This window comes from Lygodium microphyllum, unplaced genomic scaffold (genome assembly GCF_053477565.2).
Source record: "Lygodium microphyllum isolate KBCC unplaced genomic scaffold, Lygodium_microphyllum_v1.1.10 scaffold_81, whole genome shotgun sequence".
Lineage (NCBI taxonomy): Eukaryota > Viridiplantae > Streptophyta > Polypodiopsida > Schizaeales > Lygodiaceae > Lygodium > Lygodium microphyllum.
In genome coordinates, this window is record NW_028229564.1 from 249181 (window position 1) to 268608 (window position 19428).

Genomic DNA, 19428 nt, shown 5'->3' on the forward strand with positions numbered 1-19428 from the left:
CTGCAAGACGTTAGCGGCTTCCAGGAAGAAGGAGCAGAAGACGAAGCGGGATGTTGACTCTACCGATGAGTCCTCTCCTTCATCCGACTCCGACTCCGATCCTCCGACCAAGGTGAAGTCCAAGGCGCGGAAGGGATCCTCTTCTTCGGATTGCGGGAAGGGCTTGGTGGCCCCTTCCTCGGCTGCTTTCTAGTGGTGGTGATGAGGTCATCCCTCATGACTCTCTTGTGCCAGAGAGGGAGTGTGAGCGGGTGTTCAAATGGGGCAGCCACGCGCCTCATCTATACTTTTCTACAGGTGCACAGGTTCCAGAGAGGGACGTCCCTGACGCATCGCCTTCAGTCTGGCGGAATCAAATCCTGGAGCTGGGATTGACATCTAGGTTCATGTTGAGCTGGTTATCTGACAGAGAGCGAGAGGCTTTCGTCTAGAGCTCACATGAGGGGACACTTTGGCGGTCTGGCCAAAGGCGGGGAATCCATGGTCACCTATGTTCAAGGGCATTTTTGACAGGATGGTCTTGTATGCTACTGCGAGCCATTGGTGATGGACACAGAGACATTCTATGATCTTCTCTATTTTCCGGTGTTTGGTACAATCGACATCGACATCCGGTTCTCTCCGAGGCACCTTGGTGGTGGCTTGATCACCCACTGCTTGGGTATCCATGGTTCTACTTGGTGGTTCTATGTTGTATAGTTTTTGATCCCTTTTCATTGTACTATTGTATTGTATCAGATCACCCATGATCTGAGAGAGGGTGTTAGCAGAGTATTTGTCAGCTCATGTGTGAGTCTGAGCTTGATCTGGGCTGGGCATTTTTATTAGGTATTTAGGTATTTTTCTGGTGTGGCATTTTATGCTAGTGGAGCATTTTATGCACCAGTCGGCCAGCATTAATGCTGGCCGACCAGCATTTATTGCTCCCCACTTTTCAGCCTATTTATACTCAGTGGCTCCTCTTCAGTCATCATCATCATCTTCACCATCTGCAGACTCTGTGGAGAGAGGAGCCAGAGCCAGTGCCAGTGCCCACGCAACCAGTGACTCACTGTTGTATGCGACTGTCTCGTATTCAGATATATGGATTCCATTTCCCATGCATACATCTGAGTTCTCATTTGTATCGTGTTCTTTTCTTTTCTCTTTTTGTCTCGTATTTCAGCAGTTTATTTCAGCACATGTTTATGCTTCCACCGCTGCTCCACTTCTGACAGTTAGCGGTCATGGTCGTCTCCTGGTTGTGAGCCCTACAATGAGTCAATGAGGGAAATTAGGAGTGTCAGTCCAGTCATCTTGGTTTTTTTGTCACTTTGTCTGCTGTCTCTATTGTTTGGGACCATCCACCTTTTGACCCAGGATGCTGTCCTAGAGTTTTTTAATCTGTGTCTTGCCAATCCATAGGTTTACCTGTCAATTGGTCTACACTATTTTCAGTCACAGCCTTCTTCTGTATCACATCTTCGCATTCCCAGCACCCTCACTGCAGCTACACACTGTAGCATGAGCAGGGGCTGAGCCTTGTACCAGCTTTCTTCATTATTCACCCAGGTTCATCTTCTTGCCTTCATTCTGATCTTGCTCTTTCCTTCTTCCACTGTCACTCTCACAAGGATGCCTCAGTGCATACTGATCAGAATTTGCAGCTTGTACACAGTGACATATGCTGTTTATGCACTTTGGTGGAGGATGTTACTATGTTGTCACCTTCATTGATGGTGCTATATGCAACCAAACATTAAGTTGCATCAATACATGTGTCATTCAAGTAGGCTCCCTTGTTAACTGATGCGTCTCAAACTTGTTTTCTTGAGCACACTTCTGGTGGTAAGGAAATAGTAATTTAGCTGCATGTCATCTCACTGATTTGGCATGTAATGCCTATTTCCAAAAGAAAACTTCAGACCATCACCATGATGTTTGTTGAACCCCTTTTCACAACAGGCACTGACATGTGTATTACGGTAGTGGACCAAGGCAGTAAGTTCTTCACGCCCACTGCATGCAAGCAGACAAATCATACCTCTCTGTTTTTCCATCTAGCATTGATACCTCATTTTTGGTTTTTCTAGTAACATCATTTCACATAGGAGCCCCTCAGTTTTTCAAAAGCATTGTTTTAAACTTCAGGACCAAATTACATTTTTTGGTGAATATCTTCCCATGCATACAAGCAACCATTACACATTAGGACTTCATAATAATACAACCAGAAGTGGCGAGCCTTACCATTTTGGTGCAGATTCATCCGAACCAGACGAGACAGGCATCCCACTGTTTCTGGAAGCTCTGTTAAACGGTTCTTAGCTGTGACATTAACGGCCCAACAAAAAAGAAAGATGAGAACACTTGAAAGGTTGAAACATTGAACTCTATGCGCCATACCTACAAAGTAAAATAAATCTGCCAATACCACTCCACCTGCATTGAATTCAGTGAGGTTCACAAGTGAGCTGAATACAGTTTCTGGAAGCTGCTTCAACTTATTGCCCTGTTAATCCCATATAAAAAGGTTATGCCAAAGCAGACACCACTTGTTACTCAAACTCCAGATTATACTATTACAGGCAATGACTCCTAAACAGATCCACAAAACCCTTTCTGTATCCTTACTAGTCCTTCACGAAAAAATTCACTTAGTCATCTAGAGCATCACATGTTCGGTACAGCCCCCTTGACAAACTTCTTCGCTCAGCTCGCTTACAGAGAGAAGTGGTATGATGATGAGTGTGTAGTCACCCGAGCTTGCTTACAAAGAGAAGTGGAGCTAGGCACTCAGACACATCGACAAGCAAAGACGTTCTTCAAACGCCTTGTGCGCAAGAAGAAACGAGACTACTTAGCAAAAGCAAAAGCAGAGATATATCAACTATTTTTGGGGCGGGATAGCAAGAGCGCATGGAAGATGTTTCATGAAAGACAGCCTCCCATACAGATTACATCACCAGATGCTTGGCTTGACTATGGGAGACAGCTGTATGACCTGCCAGGACAGCCATCTATGCAGCCCCCACAAGCTTGTAGGCCAACACAATGGTCCTTCTTCACATGGAAAATGGTTAGGGATGCAATTTATAGATTACAAAATAGCTTAAAATTTGAACCCTAAAGTTTTATGGCTACTTTCAGCCCTGTTTTGTCTATTCAAAATAGTCCGTTTTAGTAAGCATGAAAACTTTCTTCCCTCTCCAAAATCATGCTCTAGATAGTCTCCGCCTTCTCCGCTTGTGAGAGCCCTTTCTCCTTGTCTCACACTTGCCTTGCATGAGCTTCTTCCCTCCATCTAAGTATCCATCAAAGCAAACCCTTCTTCAACCTATTTGTGCCAATTTTGGCTAAAATAGCCTCCTTTTCTTCACATGTTTCTCCTTCTTATTGATCAAGTAATTGTTAAGCCACTTAGGTGACTTGCACATATGTTCAATAGAGCAGTATGTGAAGGTTTCCCTATGAGTTGGTCAAACAATACTATAATCCCGCTATTTAAAAGTGGTGATCCCCTGATTCCTAGCAACTACAAGACTATCATGATCGGTCATACTTTGGCCAAGATACATGGATCTATATTGGAGCATGAACTCAATGAGTGGGCTGAAATGCAAGGCAAGAGAGCACAAGGACACGCAGGTTTCAGATGAGAATATACCACGCTGGACCATATTCTCACACTTAAAGCCATTATTGAGGAGGGTCGAGCCCGAGACAAGAGGATCTATTGTTACTTTCTAGACTTTCGCAAAGCTTTTGATACAGTGCCTCATACATGCATCATGTAGAGATTGCAGGACATTGGAGTACCAGAGGGTATACGATGGGGTGTCTATGCATTATATGAGGCAGTGACAGGTCATGTACGAGCACCTGGGGGGCTATCAGAGAGGATTGACAGTACCATAGGAGTGAAACAAGAATGTCCACTTTCACCCACATTGTTTAGTCTATACATAGATGAAGTGTCTAATTACATAGACCTAGGAGGAGGAGCTGGAGCCAGCCTAGCAAGGGTGCTAATACCAATATTACTATATGCAAATGATATTGTTCTCATTTCAAATTCAGCGGAGGGATTGCAGTGCCATCTAGACACTTTGCATATCTTCTGTAGAGATAAAGACCTCACAATGAACGTTGGGAAGACCAAAACCACGGTTTTCAATACGTCAACAGCATGGGTGACTAGATCTATGTACCAATTCACATTTGGGAGAGACATATTGGAGCATGTGAGGGAATATGTTCTATTTGGGAGTCACCTTCTCTAGCCCACGTTTTTCGTTGAGAGGGGCATCAAAGGTACGTCTGGCACGTGGATACGCAGCACTAGGGGCACTCGAGAGTCAATATGCTCACATACAATTCCAAGAGCCCCACACCAAACTCTAGTTGTTTGACACCTAAGTCACACCTACATTACTATATGGAGCAGAGGTATGGGGTTACAGCTTATACCACATGCGTCTTAGCCCACTCATTGATAAGATTGGAGTAGAGAGGGATTATTATGATGGTTGGGATAGCATGGAAAGGCCATTGATCATGATGATAGCACGCATGATTAGAAGTAAGCCCTCCACCCCACATCCCATTGCCAGAGCAGAGCTAGGGGCAACACCTATAGTTATGGAGGCACTCTTCAAGGCAGTGACCTTTTGGCATAGACTATGGAAACTTCCACGCCATAGATACTCTAGATTGGCACTAACCTCATCTAGATAACTAGCAGCAAGAGACGAGAAGAACTGTTGATTTTCACAGATGGCTATTTGGATGAGCCTACATGGTTTGGATATTGACCGTCTTCCACCTTTGGATTATAGCATTGACTGCCCTACACTTTCTCTCAGCCAATCAGAGCTGAACCACGTGATCAAAGCTGATGTCTTGAGGATTGAGACAGCAAGGACATGGATCCATCCACCACTCCCTCTACAGTCGGATTAGGGCCACTATCACGAGACACCAAAGACTCGCCACCAGGCATATGAGTGAAGCAGCTAGGGACCGCATCATAGCTGAGATCATGTGCAGATCTTGAGATCACCTACAGCCCATAGTCTCCACCACACTTTTGTGCATGGCTCTATCAAATCTGGTTCTCCTTTCCTTTCCTTTTCTTTTCTATCGATGAAACAACACTACACATGGTTCAACCCTAGTATAGTCCCATCGTATAGTTATTTTCAGTATTGTTTCATAGGCCACCCACTTATTTGTAATGTTATCTTTACCTTACTGATAAGATGACATTAGACATGGATGTACTCTGGATTTTGTCTCATAGGCCACATTGGCCTTATGTAGATGTTAATATATCTTTCTTTCTTTCTTAGCCCTCTTGTGCATCACATGTTCAGTATGTCCCCCAGTGGAAGCTTCTTGCATGACCACCTGAGCTTTGACTCACCGTGTTTTTCTCATTTGTGTGCTACTGCAGCCATTTTATATTACCTTCTTGAAAATCAAAAAATAAAAAGCACTTTCAAACTTGTCCACACAGTTTGGCTTCGATACGACCAACAATGCCCATGTCAGAGCAAGTGCAGGTGAGACCCAAGGCAAAGGAGTTGCTAAGAACAGAGATCACCACTGGCATACATGCTTGTACCACACTGATGCTCTTAATTGTGCCACTAACCCCCATTCAGCGTAGAAGGCACACTCGTGCATGACTCATTAAGCAGTGCTCACTTAAAACTTTAACGCTCTGATTGGATGAAAAGTCCCCAAGACACCTTTGTTGGTTTCATGTGTGGCATTCACCCACATTTTTCCCACTTTTTGCATTGCCATGGCACTCCTCTCCCCTTAAGAAGAGTTGTTCTCCTCAACAACTAGTTTCTCTGTGGACTAGGTTGACTACCTTTTCTGTGTCTGAATAATGTCCTGAGTAGATCCGTCTCATAGACCATCCTTCCACTAAGTGCAATTGTGCCTTAAACCATGACCTCTAAAATCTAGCATTGCTTCCAGTTTAGGTGGTTGTGTAGGAGGATCTATATGACCGACCAACATCAATAAGGTTATCACTAACATTAACACTTACCTTCAGTCTGATCGCATGAAACACTGATGTAAATTTGAAGTTCAAGTAACCTTCAGCCATTAGCCATAAAACCTATCTTTTTATGAATAGACCACGATACCTAGGGGATAAGTTTGGCCATCAGGAGATTCAAAGTTTTTCGTGATTTAAGATAAACTTTCTACCCTTCTTGAAAGGATACTTTTCTTCAATCTTCATCAGTATAGTACTTGGCACGATCTTCAGCATGTTGCACATTATCTTTTGCACTCTTTCAAAGTATCATTCATATATTGCAAAACACTTCTTCCTCCAGCCCTACGTCCCATAGGAGCTACGCAGATAAACCAATAGATCTTGGTCAACTAATCCACAATATTGGACATCCTTAAGCTTGGCCAATAGGACACTTTTACATGTCTTTCATATCTTGGGATAACACAGCTTTTGAGTGTCATGACACTTTGCACTCAACAGTCATGATCACCATCCTTTGGTATACATCCTACATTTATGTAAAAGGTAATCAGTGCCGAAGGAAAAAAATTTAACAAACAACCCTTTTGGTGTTATGTAAACATATGTGTCATTCAGACATCCACTCTTGTGTGGCAAAACTAATGGGATCCCTTTTCCTTAGTACATATCCTACATCTATGTAAAGGAAATCATTGTCTAAGGAAGATCCCTTTTCCTTGGTGCATATCACTAGCAAATGTCAAGAGACTGAGATTGTTTTTTAATTTTTGGCATTCTACTCAATGCATCAGATAAACATTCCCTTTTTTATATCTAATCTGAAAACCAAACTATTTAAGCATTTCAGTCCATTGGGGTTAGTCAACTCACACTCTCTAAATCACTAAGCTAAAAAAATTTGGTATGTTATGTCTAGCTTTTTGCTTTTAAAAGCGATTGGCCTTCCATTCTAAGTTAAATCAATGCCTGCAATAGGAGCTGTCTCCACAATCAAAGGTTCATTTGGGATTTACTACCCAAAGAAATGGAGTTTAGTCATTTCCACTTATCAAAACTTTTCTACTAGGCTAGCCCTGAAGCAAAGGTTGTACAATTTCCTTTTAGATGATCTGGAATCAGGCAGCTTTCTTCTTTTTTCTCAAAAAAAGAAAATTCCATCAATAATACCTCAAAGAAAATCCCCCCGACACAGAATGCAAAGTACAAGGAGCTCTGTAAAAAGTACATTACAAATACAATGGTTGTGTGAACAACCAATCTAGTGGGTGCTAAATCAAGGCATCAAAGGAGTAGAATGGAAAAAAGTGCCAGAGCCCAAGGTCCACAAGAAGGCCACTCCCCCCTCATCATCCTCTTAGAGCCGCCTAGCATCCTTTCCCATTTCTTGCAAAGAGTGTGGATGATCTCTGTCCAAATCTTCGAAAGAGTTTTGATTGTGGATACATCCTAAAGGTCTATAGCATGGCTGCACCTTGCGGCACGGTCCAAATGTACCAAGCCAACGAAAGAAAAGCTCCCCTGAACATCCTTATAGCCACATGCTAGTCCTCTGTATGTCACCTGTGACCCAAGCTACAGTTCCCAGGCTGTAGCCATGGTCTTTGTTGTGCCAAAATATCATCCTAAGGGCTCTCCTCTATAACTCCTAAGCTATATGATAGTCACATAGGTAGTGTCATCGAATAGCCACCTTTGCATACTCAAGTGAACTTTCTATAAAATCTCACTATTAGTAATCCTTCTAGAGCAGTAGGAGCTGGCCATCCCAAAATTTCTTGGACTTGCTATGAATCCTTTCAACAAAGACTATGTGCCCTACATGGTCAATTACTTTTGTAAAGATTCATACTTGATTCAGGGAATGTTCTCTTGGTGGCTTAATTACTTGTCAAGTGTTCGAAATGTTATTCTTCTCTTTTGCCATAGATCAGGATATCATCTAAAAAAAGGAGAACAAAATCTCTTAGAAAAAGTCAAAGGACATTGTTCATTAGCATCATAAATGTGGTTATAACAGTCATTAGCCCAAAAGATAATATTACAAACTCATAATGCTCATATCTATCCACCTTTTGAATCCTCCTTGGTGATATCTGAGAAGCCCAAGGCAAAATACTTGGTCATTTAGAGCATATTGCAAGATAGTTGCCTAGGTGTCGTTCTACATCTGTTTTTCTTTTTGGCTGAGCCTTTAAGGTCGCTTGCGGCTTGCTTATAAGTTTACCCTAAAGTACTAAATCTATTTAAAAAATCAAGTGATTATTCAGGAGGAACTCTCTTGGATAGATCTCCCAAAGATATATCTATCAATTCATTAGTAATGCTTTTAAAGAGCTCGTTCTGCCATTATTACCTTTTGCTTTTCTAACCTTCTTAGATTCTAATAAAGAACACAAATAAAAATGTATGAAATCAGTAAGAATTGAACAACAGAGAAATATGTGGTTAAAGCTTTCCCCACTCCAAAGAAGCAATGAGTGGTAGGTACATCATGGGTCCAAATGTAGGTTGTGTAAAGCCTGCTTGAGAAAAGAGCTACGTATTTGATCCATGTTGTACAAACCTCCTCTCGAGTTCCTTCAAGCAATGCAAATCAGTCCACTTTTGTTAAAAAACTGATCAATGACTGCATCTTTTTGTGCTTCTTGTCTTCCCTCAAATAGGTAGCAGGAGGCAATTTTTTTAGCATGGTGAACACTATGAATGATTCAACAGACTTAGGTGGCAAAATGTCTTGGCAACCACTGAAATAACAATTTTATCAGCCAAGGCTGATGTTGATTGCTCCTCTAAACCAGGATTTGCTTAGTTGAAAGCTTTAATACTTCTGTAACTCCATCTAAGCTCTGTTCTACATACTCCAGAAAACTCATTGATGATGGTTGCACTCCTAAAATTAGGCGTTTTCTAAGTTGAAAACCTCATTAATTCTTTAACTCCATCTAAGCTCTGTTTCAGAGACTCAGACAACTCTCTAGTATGTTTGTGTGCACCTTCTGACTGCCGTAACTTTCGTACCAGATTCTCTTCCTCAAACTCTTATTCATGAAGACTTGACCCCATTCTAGAGGATCTAGTACCACAATGTGTGGGTGTTCATCCATCCTTATGTGCATAACCTAGAAGGTAATCGTGAGATTAACAATACAGCATAGTATTATGGTTGCATTTCTCAATCCTTTCCTGAGATCACCCAGAAAGCTTCACTAGTCTGATTTTGGGGCAGATAGGATTCTCCAACCAGCAAGCTCTTGCTCCCATACAGCTCAAACAGCAGATATGAATGAATGCTCCAGCTATTGTATTGCAAGTAGATAGAACCCATTATATTGCTCTCTTAATCTGCCCCATGACACTCACTTTCAGCATGCTGCATCCCAAAGTGCTCCAAAATTTGTTGTATCAGATTGAGTAGGCATAATTCTATAACTAGATACAAATCCCAAAATCCAAATGGTACCCAAATGGGATGTCGCACATGAAGGAGCAAGGTATAAAGACTAGGGAATAGGACTTCACAAACTTGAACCCTTACGCATTGCTTACATGTGATATTAAATATTTAAGAATTTACAAAAAAATTGATAGACTAGATTTTGCACACATGTGAAGCACTTGAACTGGTTCAAAGCAAAAGCTTCCCATCCAATGTAGTACAAAGGTGCTAGTCACAATCACGATGTGTCTGTAAGAATGATAAGTATGAGAAAGTCAAAAGATCCTAAACTTGCCACAAAGCTGTAAAACTAAATATACCTCTATATCTAAAATTGTCAATCTTGTGCAACTCTGCAACTCTGCTGGTATTGTCAATAAATGATTATTGCTAACCTGCACTAAGATAAGAAAACAAGTTATATTGTGAAACTGATCAAACCATGAACAGTAAACAAACAAGAGCTAGAAAATAGGAACTTGATAGGTAAAGTCGTAAAAATGTTCTGGTATATGTGTGACTGTGAGGATCATGAAACACCCTTTGAATTCCTATTTTATGAAAATCAACAGCACTGTGCAACAACCCCTTAATAACACAAAAAACGGCTTCCATGGAACATGCATATCCAAAGAGTTCAAGTGCTAGGCTGAATGCTTGTCCTTCAGGATATTAAGCTGACCATGATCAAAAACTGAATGTGGGGATAATTAATTGCTTCAGATTCCCAACCTCAGCTTGATTTGCCTCTATTGAAGTCTGAAATGCAGACGCTAAATGCTCATGAGGGCTGGACTTTTGTTGGCTAACCACAACTCAATGTGGAAGCTTCAAACCGCACGAATCATCTAGCGGCTACCATCAAGACCACCATCTCAACTTAGTTGAAGATGACAACAGCCATGCTTTGTGAGGATATAAGGGGTGTGAGAGTGGAGAGTAGAGATAGTAGAGAAACCCATTATTCCTATGCAATGTGCCACTTACATTTTCAAGAGAGAGTTTAATTCCCAAGCAATTGTTGAGCTAAAATATGCATTACTTGCTGATTAGCCTCTTAAACAGCCCCAAAACACACTAAAAATGCTCTTTTAGAGTAAAACCCTAAAACAGGGAGCAGTTCGAGAGAAATCAGTGGAAACCCTAAAACGGGGAGCGGTTCGGGAGAGTTTAGTGGAAACCCTAATTTTTGGGGTGCCCTTCCACATCTATAAATAGACAGGATGCCCCCATTCAGCAATCATCCTTGTTTTGCAGGTTACACCAACCCACACACCCTCTGCTGCTGTTGGCACCCAGTTTCCAGCCTGCAGCCCGCCTCCATCTGCTATCCAGCCATCATCGACTGCAGCCACATCATCTTCAGCCTGTCCATTGCTGTAGGCGACAGCTCTCAGCTGCTGGTGACTGCTCCAAACTGTCCCAGACTGCTGTTCAGCCTGCTGTCCATCATCTCCAAGGTCAGCCAACCTGCGTTTTCAGCATTGCGGGCCCTGACACTCTCAGACACTGTTTCAGCTTGCTGTTTACAGTAGACTGTGCACAGTTTCCAACCCCCGATCGGTGGTACACTGCTGCGTTTACCAATTTCCAGCCTCCAGACTGCTGCGTTTTGGTGACCAGTCTACTGCCATTCACTATTCAGTACTCCTACACTCCGACTGGTGGTCACAGACTTGGGATCCGTCGTCAGTGGACATCACACTCCGACATTGCTCTGCCCTTGAGCACACTGTACACTCTTACACCTCTCCCTTCTTCTATTTGTGTTTGAGTTTTGTGTTTAGGGTTTGAGTTTTGCCCTCTATGTATGTGTCTGTGTCTTTGTGTTTCTATCTGGTCGTACACTCTATGTGTCCTCAGTGCAAACCCTAGCAGTCTTCTTAACATGGTATCAAATCCAGTGCTCTTGTAAAGAGTATCCTACGGATATTGTTGAGAGCTAGTCTTTGTGCGAGGCACACAATACGACTTGTAACCGAATCACAATGTCCCAGACACCTTCTTCTCTAGTTCCTATGATGTCTTATCAGGCTTCTCCATCATTGGAGGCCCTAAGGCGACATTATGGACTCGGTGAGGAGAATGACACTCCACCTTCACCATATTTCACTAACATGACAGAGGAGGACTTTGAGGAGTACTATCGCAACAAGTACGGTAATGTTTACACCCCTCCTACCAGTTTTGCTACCACATCCGGACCAGTTGGTGAGGCTGGTCGCCTCTCCGATCATGGAGGACATACAACATTCGGAATGTCTGGCGATTCATCTTCATCATCTCAGCCAGGTCAAGCTCGCCTCGCAGGTCCTCCATCTTCGTGATGTGCACCTTCATGGAAGAAGAATCATCAAGACTGAGCATCCGCAACTTCTTCTCCAAGGAAATCTTGTGGGCAAACGTCTTGTGCTGATACAAAGACGCAAGCTTCTTCCACACTTCCGCCGCGGTCTGTAACCTGTGAACATGTACAAGAACGGAATCATGTAAACTCATAAAAAGAAAGGAACGGGCTCGTGAGTTGAGCCTATCCCACAAGGCCGCACGGTCCATAGAGGTGCCATCTGACGAAGCCACGGGGGGACGGTCGATGGGCGAAGAAACAAGCTCCCATAGGTCGAATGTATCGAGGATGCACTCCACCTTGCACGACCAGAGAGAGTAGTTGGAACCATCCAACTTATCTTCCTTCGGAAAGGAAGGGAGAATCGGCACCTGAATAGAGGGAATCAAGAAAGGCATCCGCACATCTGAAGCAATCTTCACGGAAGGCACCTTCACGGTAGATGGAACCCTCTGAGATGCATGGACTGAAGAGGGACGAGTGCGAGGAGGCTCCTCCCGACGTCGAAACTCCTGATAATCCCGCCTCCGCTCAGAGGAATGATGAGAAAGGAGCTCATCCTCTGAGTCGTCAAAGCCTGAAAACTGGTAAGACATCTTCCAATCTGCAAAAGACCAAACACCAAAGAAAACTGTGCCGAAGCCGAAGTATGACCAGCAGTACGTTAGAGATCATAGCCTGCACAGTCGGACCAGCAGGGCAGCTGCACAGTCGGACTGCCACGTGGCAGTCCGACTGTCTGCAGCCCAGTCGGCTGCATTTAATGCAGCCGACTTATTTCCAGCCTGCGCCCTATTTCTGGTGCCCCATTTCGTGGCAGATTTCGACTATTTATAGTCGACACTTTCAGCAGTCTGTACACTCTTCTCTGACGCAGATTACAGACCGGTGACGCGCAGTTTCTGTCTCTGTTCATAGATTTCAGACAGCAGACAGTGCAGACTGCAGCAGACTTCGAGGTGGACAGCAGGTCGCATCGTCGAGGTGGAGACACGCAGTCCAGCGCACTGCGCCCGTGTATATCTTTGTATTCAGCATTCTATATACAGCAGATCTTCATCGTCCACTATCTCTTTCTCTCCCTTCTCTCTCTGCGTTCTCTCTCTCTCAGTCCTACGCTTCCGCACCGCTGCACTCTGACATGGTATCAGAGCAGTGTTTGAGGGCTGACTGAGCGCAGAATCAACCTGAAGAGGAGTTTCCATCGCGACACAAATTTGTGTTTTTTGCGTTTAAGGGCAGACAGGAGGGCTGCGCCTTGGAACAAGGCTGAAACGACTGTGGGCGCACAGGAAAGGAGTACAAGTGGTGGATTTGCTGCTGTTTACTGCTGTTTGACGCGGAGGAAGTTTGAGTTTTCAGCCTACAAGTGCAGGCTTTGCTTTTTCATCGCCTCCGGCGGGTGAAGAACGTTCAGGACGCGGAAGAGCCTTAGCAGGCTGAGTTTTCCCAGTCAGAGGGGGCTGCTTTTGCGTTTGTAAAGGCATTGCAGGTGAAGATGTCTACAGAGATTGACTTGGAGTTCCAGGCGATTATGGACTGGAAGGTGCCTGTCTTACCGGCTCTTCCTACAGATCAGAAGCTCGACGGCGACAACTACCGCATTTGGCGCGTCATGATGTTGGCCATTCTTGAGTCCTATGATTTGGCGGAGTTGGTACAGGAGGAGATTGACCGGCCCTCGGTAAGAGATGAGTCCAAACTCTCTTCCGAAGCTCGTGCGAAGTTGGCCAAGGCCCAGTCTCATTGGGACAAACTGAATGCCAGGATTCGATCCTTTCTCTTTCTATCATGCACTACAGCCGTGATCGCTCACATCGAGCACTTGACGGTGGCTCGGGAGATATGGCTGGAGCTTGATCAGATGTACAATCGGATGACCCTGATGAAGAGGGTTTCTTTGGAGGTACAGATGCGGACTTTGTCCGTAAATAAGTCTTCTTCGCTAAGGGAACACATTAACAAGCTAAGGCAGCTACAGATGCAGGTTCAGAATGCGGGGAAGCCGATTTCCTCCGAAGACATGGCGATCACACTACTGTCCCAGTTGCCGCCACGATTCGGTACATTTTACTCTGCCCTCATTGCTTCTGGGCGAGAGTCTACTCTTCGTTGGGAAGAGTTGGTTCCTATGGTCTTGGACCAAGAGGAACAGTTAAAGGGACAGAATGCTTCCAAGACGGAGGCGCTGACAGGTCAAGCCTCTCAGAAGAAGGGGAAGGACCAAAAGAAGAAGAAGGGGGATAACAAGTCCAAGAAGGACAAGGAGAAGGACAAGGACAAAGACTCCACATGCCATATTTGTGGCAAGACTGGCCATTGGAAGAAGGATTGCCCTGACAAAGACACGAAGGACACCAAGAAGAAGGAAACCAAGGATTCTGGAGCGGTGGCTGCACCCTCATCAGCTGCATTTCTTCATCTAGCTCTCATTGAGGACGCTTCACCGAATGCTTCTGATGCTGCGATGACGGCCCCCCAGGCTCGAGAGTAGATTGTTGATAGTGGTGCCTCACGGCACATGACTCCTTCATCAGATGGTGTTGCCCAGTTGCGACCCTCGCGTGGGCAGATTCTCATTGGCGACAGCTCTTCAGTTTCTGTTGCAGGTCGGGGTAAGATGCAGCTTATTCCGGATGGACGAGGTGGTACCCATACCTCAGAGGTTTTGCATGTACCAGGACTAGGGTACCATCTCCTTTCAGTTCATAAGATTTGCTCCCTTGGTCTTCTGGTGGAGTTTGATAGTACTACAGTGCGAGTCCTTGATCATGAATCGAGGAAGGTTCTATCATCTGGATATGAGGAGAACGGCATTTACAAATTGAAGTCTTCCACCGCCCTCTCTACTCTTCTTCTCACCTCACGGTCACAGTCAGAGTTATGGCATGCTAGGTTTGGTCACCTGAACTATGACTATCTTCAGAAGGCGTCACGTGGACAGCTTGTTCGAGGGTTGCCGGATATAGTGGTGAGCCAGCAGCCATGTGTCTCCTGCATACGGGGGAAGCAGTATAGGGATGCCATTCCCCACACAGCTTCGCGGCGGTCTACTTCACCGATGGAGCTAGTATCTACGGATCTATGTGGCCCCATGAGGAATGAGTCCCTGCGTGGGAGCTCGTACTTCATGCTGATCGTGGATGACTACAGCAGGATGACATGGGCCTACTTTTTGGCATTAAAGTCAGAAGCTTTCTCGCACTTCAAGGATTGGCTTCTCTTTGAGGAGAACCAATCAGGCCGGAAGTTGAAGACCTTGCAATCCGACAAGGGAGGTGAATTTGTGTCTAATGAGTTTGCTCGGATTTGTGCAGATAGAGGAATTCACCAGGAGTTTGCCAATACCAATACTCCTCAAGAAAATGGTATTCTTGAACGGAAGAACCACAGTGTGATCGAGATGGCGCGCACCATGATGGAGCACCGACAGACCCCTCAGGTTCTGTGGGCCGAGGCTGTGGCTACTGCAGTCCACATCCTTAATCGATCCCCTACTTCGGCCGTGGAAGGGATGACTCCATTTGAGGCTTATTTTGGGACGAAGCCAGATGTTTCTTACTTTCGGGTCTTTGGGTGTGATGCCTATGTTCACATTCCCAAGGCTCACCGTGATAAATTTGAAGCGGCTTCTCGAAAACAGGTATTTGTTGGCTACAGCTCCCAGTCCCAAGGCTACAGACTGTATGATCCCGTCAAGCGGGATGTGTACACTAGCCGTGATGTGCGGTTTGTGGAGGTTTCGGCTACTTCAACAGGTGAGGAGCATCCCGTTCTTGGAGATCCCGGGGAGAGTTGGGCTCCTTCTACAGTTCCACTGGAGCCCGTGCCTTTTGATTATGATTCTGTTTCTGACACAGAGTCTACTGTTCCACCGACACCTCTGAGGAGTTACCACCGGTGGATATTCCAGAGTCTTCTGCTGATGGAGAACGACGAGGGGAGGTTCGACCTCCTCCTCGCTGGGCCCGTGACACACTCCATGATTCAGGGATCGAGGGGGTTCCTGAGGAGTGGGGACCGCAGGATGGTCCGCGGCGGTCACGGAGGCACCAGGCGCATTCTTCGGAGCTTGTTTGCTCCAACTATTGTTTGATGTCCCGTGTTATGCAGGATCGAGAGCCCACCTCCGTGAAGGAGGCTTTACAGTCCGCCCCATGGAAGAAAGCTATGGAAGCTGAGTTGGAGGCTATTGAGAGGAATGGCACTTGGTCACTCGTGCCACGCCCCCCGAAGAAGAAGGTGATTGGAGTCAAGTGGGTCTTCAAGACCAAATACCTCAGTGATGGTACTTTGGATAAGCACAAGGCTCGCCTTGTTGCTAAAGGTTTTGCACAGCGCCCAGGGATTGACTGTCATGACACTTTTGCCCCCACAGCTCGTATGGCGACCATTAGAGTTGTTCTTGCTTTGGCTGGTCATAGGAGATGGCCTGTTTATCAGTTGGATGTGAAGTCGGCCTTCCTGAATGGTGATTTGAAGGAGGAGATCTATGTTGAGCAGCCTCCTGGCTTTGGTTCTTCAGATGGGAAAGTCTACAGGTTAAAGAAGGCCTTGTATGGCCTCAAGCAGGCCCCGCAAGCTTGGAACGAGAAGATTGATTCGTTCCTCCAGTCTCAGTTGGGATATCGGCGGTCCAAGGCCGATCCGCAGCTGTATGTCCACACTTCCGAGGATGGTTGTGTGCTGTTTGTCTTATATATTGATGATTTGATTGTCACAGGTGATGTTGCACAGCAGGTCCAGGAGACAAAGTCAGCTTTACATCGGACGTTCGAGATGACGGATTTGGTTCTACTCCATTTCTTTTTAGGCCATGAGATTTATCAGTCTCAGAGGGGGATCTTTCTCTCCCAACAGAGATATGTACAGGAGCTCTTGGTATCTTTTGAGATGGATGATTGTCGGGCCCTCTCTACTCCTATGGATCCGAACTGGAAGGCCACTTCCCATTCCGCTTCTCCTTTGGCGGATGCGTCCCGCTACCGACAGTTGATTGGGTCTTTGATTTGGCTTCTCAACACGAGGGTTGATCTATGTTTTGCTGTTGGGCTCTTGGCAGGGTTCATGAGTGAACCTAAGACGGTGCATTGGCAGGCTGCTCAGAGGATACTTCGGTATCTGAGGGGGACGTCTGATTTAGGGATTCATTACCCCGCAGGGACAGATGGGTCAGATCTTGTACTTGCAGGTTGGAGCGACTCGGATTGGGCCGGTGACGTGGACCATAGGCGGTCTACTACAGGTTACTGCTTTACTTTGGGTGCAGGTGTTATTTCATGGAGTAGCAAGAAGCAGCCCACGGTAGCCCTTTCGTCTACTGAGGCGGAGTATCGGGCCGCGTCTTCCACCACATGCGAGGTTGTGTGGCTTCGAAGATTGTTGGAGGAGCTTGGGTGCCCCCAGACTCGTCCTACATTACTGCGATGTGACAATGAAAGTTGCATTGCCTTGGCAAGGAACCCTGTTTTTCATGCCCGGACGAAGCACATTGAGATTCAGTACCACTTCATCCGAGAAAAGCTTCTGGATGAGACCATCACTGTGGAGTATTGCAAGACGGAGGACAATCTTGCGGATTTGTTTACGAAGGCGCTTCCTCAGGCTCTACTTCGGCAACATTCCAGATCCCTCAGGCTTCTGCCCTGTCCAGCCTCTGAGAGGGGGTGTTAGAGATCATAGCCTGCACAGTCGGACCAGCAGGGCAGCTGCACAGTCGGACTGTGCAGTCGGACTACCACGTGGCAGTCCGACTGTCTGCAGCCCAGTCGGCTGCATTTAATGCAGCCGACTTATTTCCAGGCTGCGCCCTATTTCTGCCGCCCCATTTCGTGGCAGATTTCGACTATTTATAGTCGACACTTTCAGCAGTCTGTACACTCTTCTCTGACGCAGATTACAGACCGGTGACGCGCAGTTTCTATCTCTGTTCACAGATTTCAGACAACAGACAGTGCAGACTGCAGCAGACTTCGAGGTGGACAGCAGGTCGCATCGTCGAGGTGGAGACACGCAGTCCAGCGCACTGCGCCCGTGTATATCTTTGTATTCAGCATTCTATATACAGCAGATCTTCATCGTCCACTGTCTCTTTCTCTCCCTTCTCTCTCTGCGTTCTCTCTCTCTCAGTCCTACGCTTCCGCACCACTGCACTCTGACACAGTATGGTCACCAACCACCAAAACGCAGGCTGTGATAGCCTACAAACACCTGGATCTGCAAAACGCAAAGGTAGCTGATGAAAATCACCGGAACAGAAGCCCCCAGTACCAAAACGCAGCCTGCAAGTGGGTCGCAAGCAAGAGATGAGCCGCCAGGAGTGGAAACAACCATCAGATCTGCAAAACGCAGCCTGATGATGTGTCACGCAGCTGAAGGAGGAGCCGCCTGTTGGAAAACGCAAGCAGAAGGGGTCGATGGATGACGTGGCAGCCTCTGGCAGAGTCGTCTGCAGCAAACGTAAGAAGAATGGCCACCTGGAGGGGCCGCCTGGGCAGTTGGAGATGAGGCGACAGCAGCAGAAGAGGGGTGAGGTATCTCTCCACAAGGTTAGGTCCTCCGTTGCTCTCAGTCAGGCGATGATACCATGTGAGAGTGCGCAACGGAAGAAGAACACGAACACAGAGGAGGAGAGAGAGAAAGCAGGGAATGAAGGAAGAAAATCTGCACTGACTGAAATGAAATGCTGAATACACCAAAGTGGACTGATCAGTCCCTGCACGCAGCCCGGAGCGTCAGTGAGGGCACCAGAACAGACTGAAAGCAATGGCAGCACCAATGCCAGAGTGGGAGAGGAGGGAGAGTGTGCTGAACCTGCAGAAGAATATGCTGAGAATGACTGGGGGGGCTGCTATAAATAGCCCCAGGACAGAAAAAACTGGCCGACCTGGCCAAATCTTGCCGACCTGCCCAAATATGGGCCGACTGCACACCAAAAAGGCCCATTTTGGGCTGTGTGACACCCGAAAAGGGAATACAGACAAAAAACAGCAGATACAAAACTGACAGAGCTCCTCTGTCTCCTGCCAGACTCTGACAGGAGCTCACAACCAGGAGATGACAGACTGAGAATGAAAATAGAGCAGGCTAACAGTTTCAGCCTGCTGTTTACAGCAGATTGTGCACAGTTTCCAGCCCCCAATCGGTGGTACACTACTGCGTTTACCAGTTTCCAACCTCCAGACTGCTGCGTTTTGGCGACCAGCCTGCTGCCATTCACTATTCAGCACTCCTACACTCCGACTGGTGGTCACAGACTTGGGATCCGTCTTCGGTGGACGTCACACTCCGACATTGCTCTGCCCTTGAGCACACTGTACACTCTTACATTCATTTACAGCATTCATTCACTTCAGAGTTGTGTTTCCAGCCCCCAATCGGTGGTACACTACTGCGTTTACCAGTTTCCAACCTCCAGACTGCTGCGTTTTGGCGACCAGCCTGCTGCCATTCACTATTCAGCACTCCTACACTCCGACTGGTGGTCACAGACTTGGGATCCGTCTTCGGTGGACGTCACACTCCGACATTGCTCTGCCCTTGAGCACACTGTACACTCTTACATTCATTTACAGCATTCATTCACTTCAGAGTTGTGTTCTCTCTCTCCCTTCTTCTGTTTGTGTTTGAGTTTTGAGTTTTGCG

General features: G+C 46.1%; 1 protein-coding gene across 1 annotated transcript in view; it reads right to left on the reverse strand.

Annotated features, from left to right (window-relative positions):
* The window catches only part of LOC148008694 (plant intracellular Ras-group-related LRR protein 6-like), a 108320-nt gene that overhangs the window by 67732 nt on the left and 21160 nt on the right, over window positions 1-19428 (reverse strand). Inside the window, exons 6-8 of the mRNA XM_087674068.1 lie at window positions 9758-9832; window positions 2422-2491; window positions 2230-2307 (exon numbers count right to left, since the gene is read on the reverse strand). Coding sequence (XP_087530194.1) covers window positions 2230-2307; window positions 2422-2491; window positions 9758-9832 — 223 coding nt within the window. The remainder of the gene's footprint in view (window positions 1-2229; window positions 2308-2421; window positions 2492-9757; window positions 9833-19428) is intronic.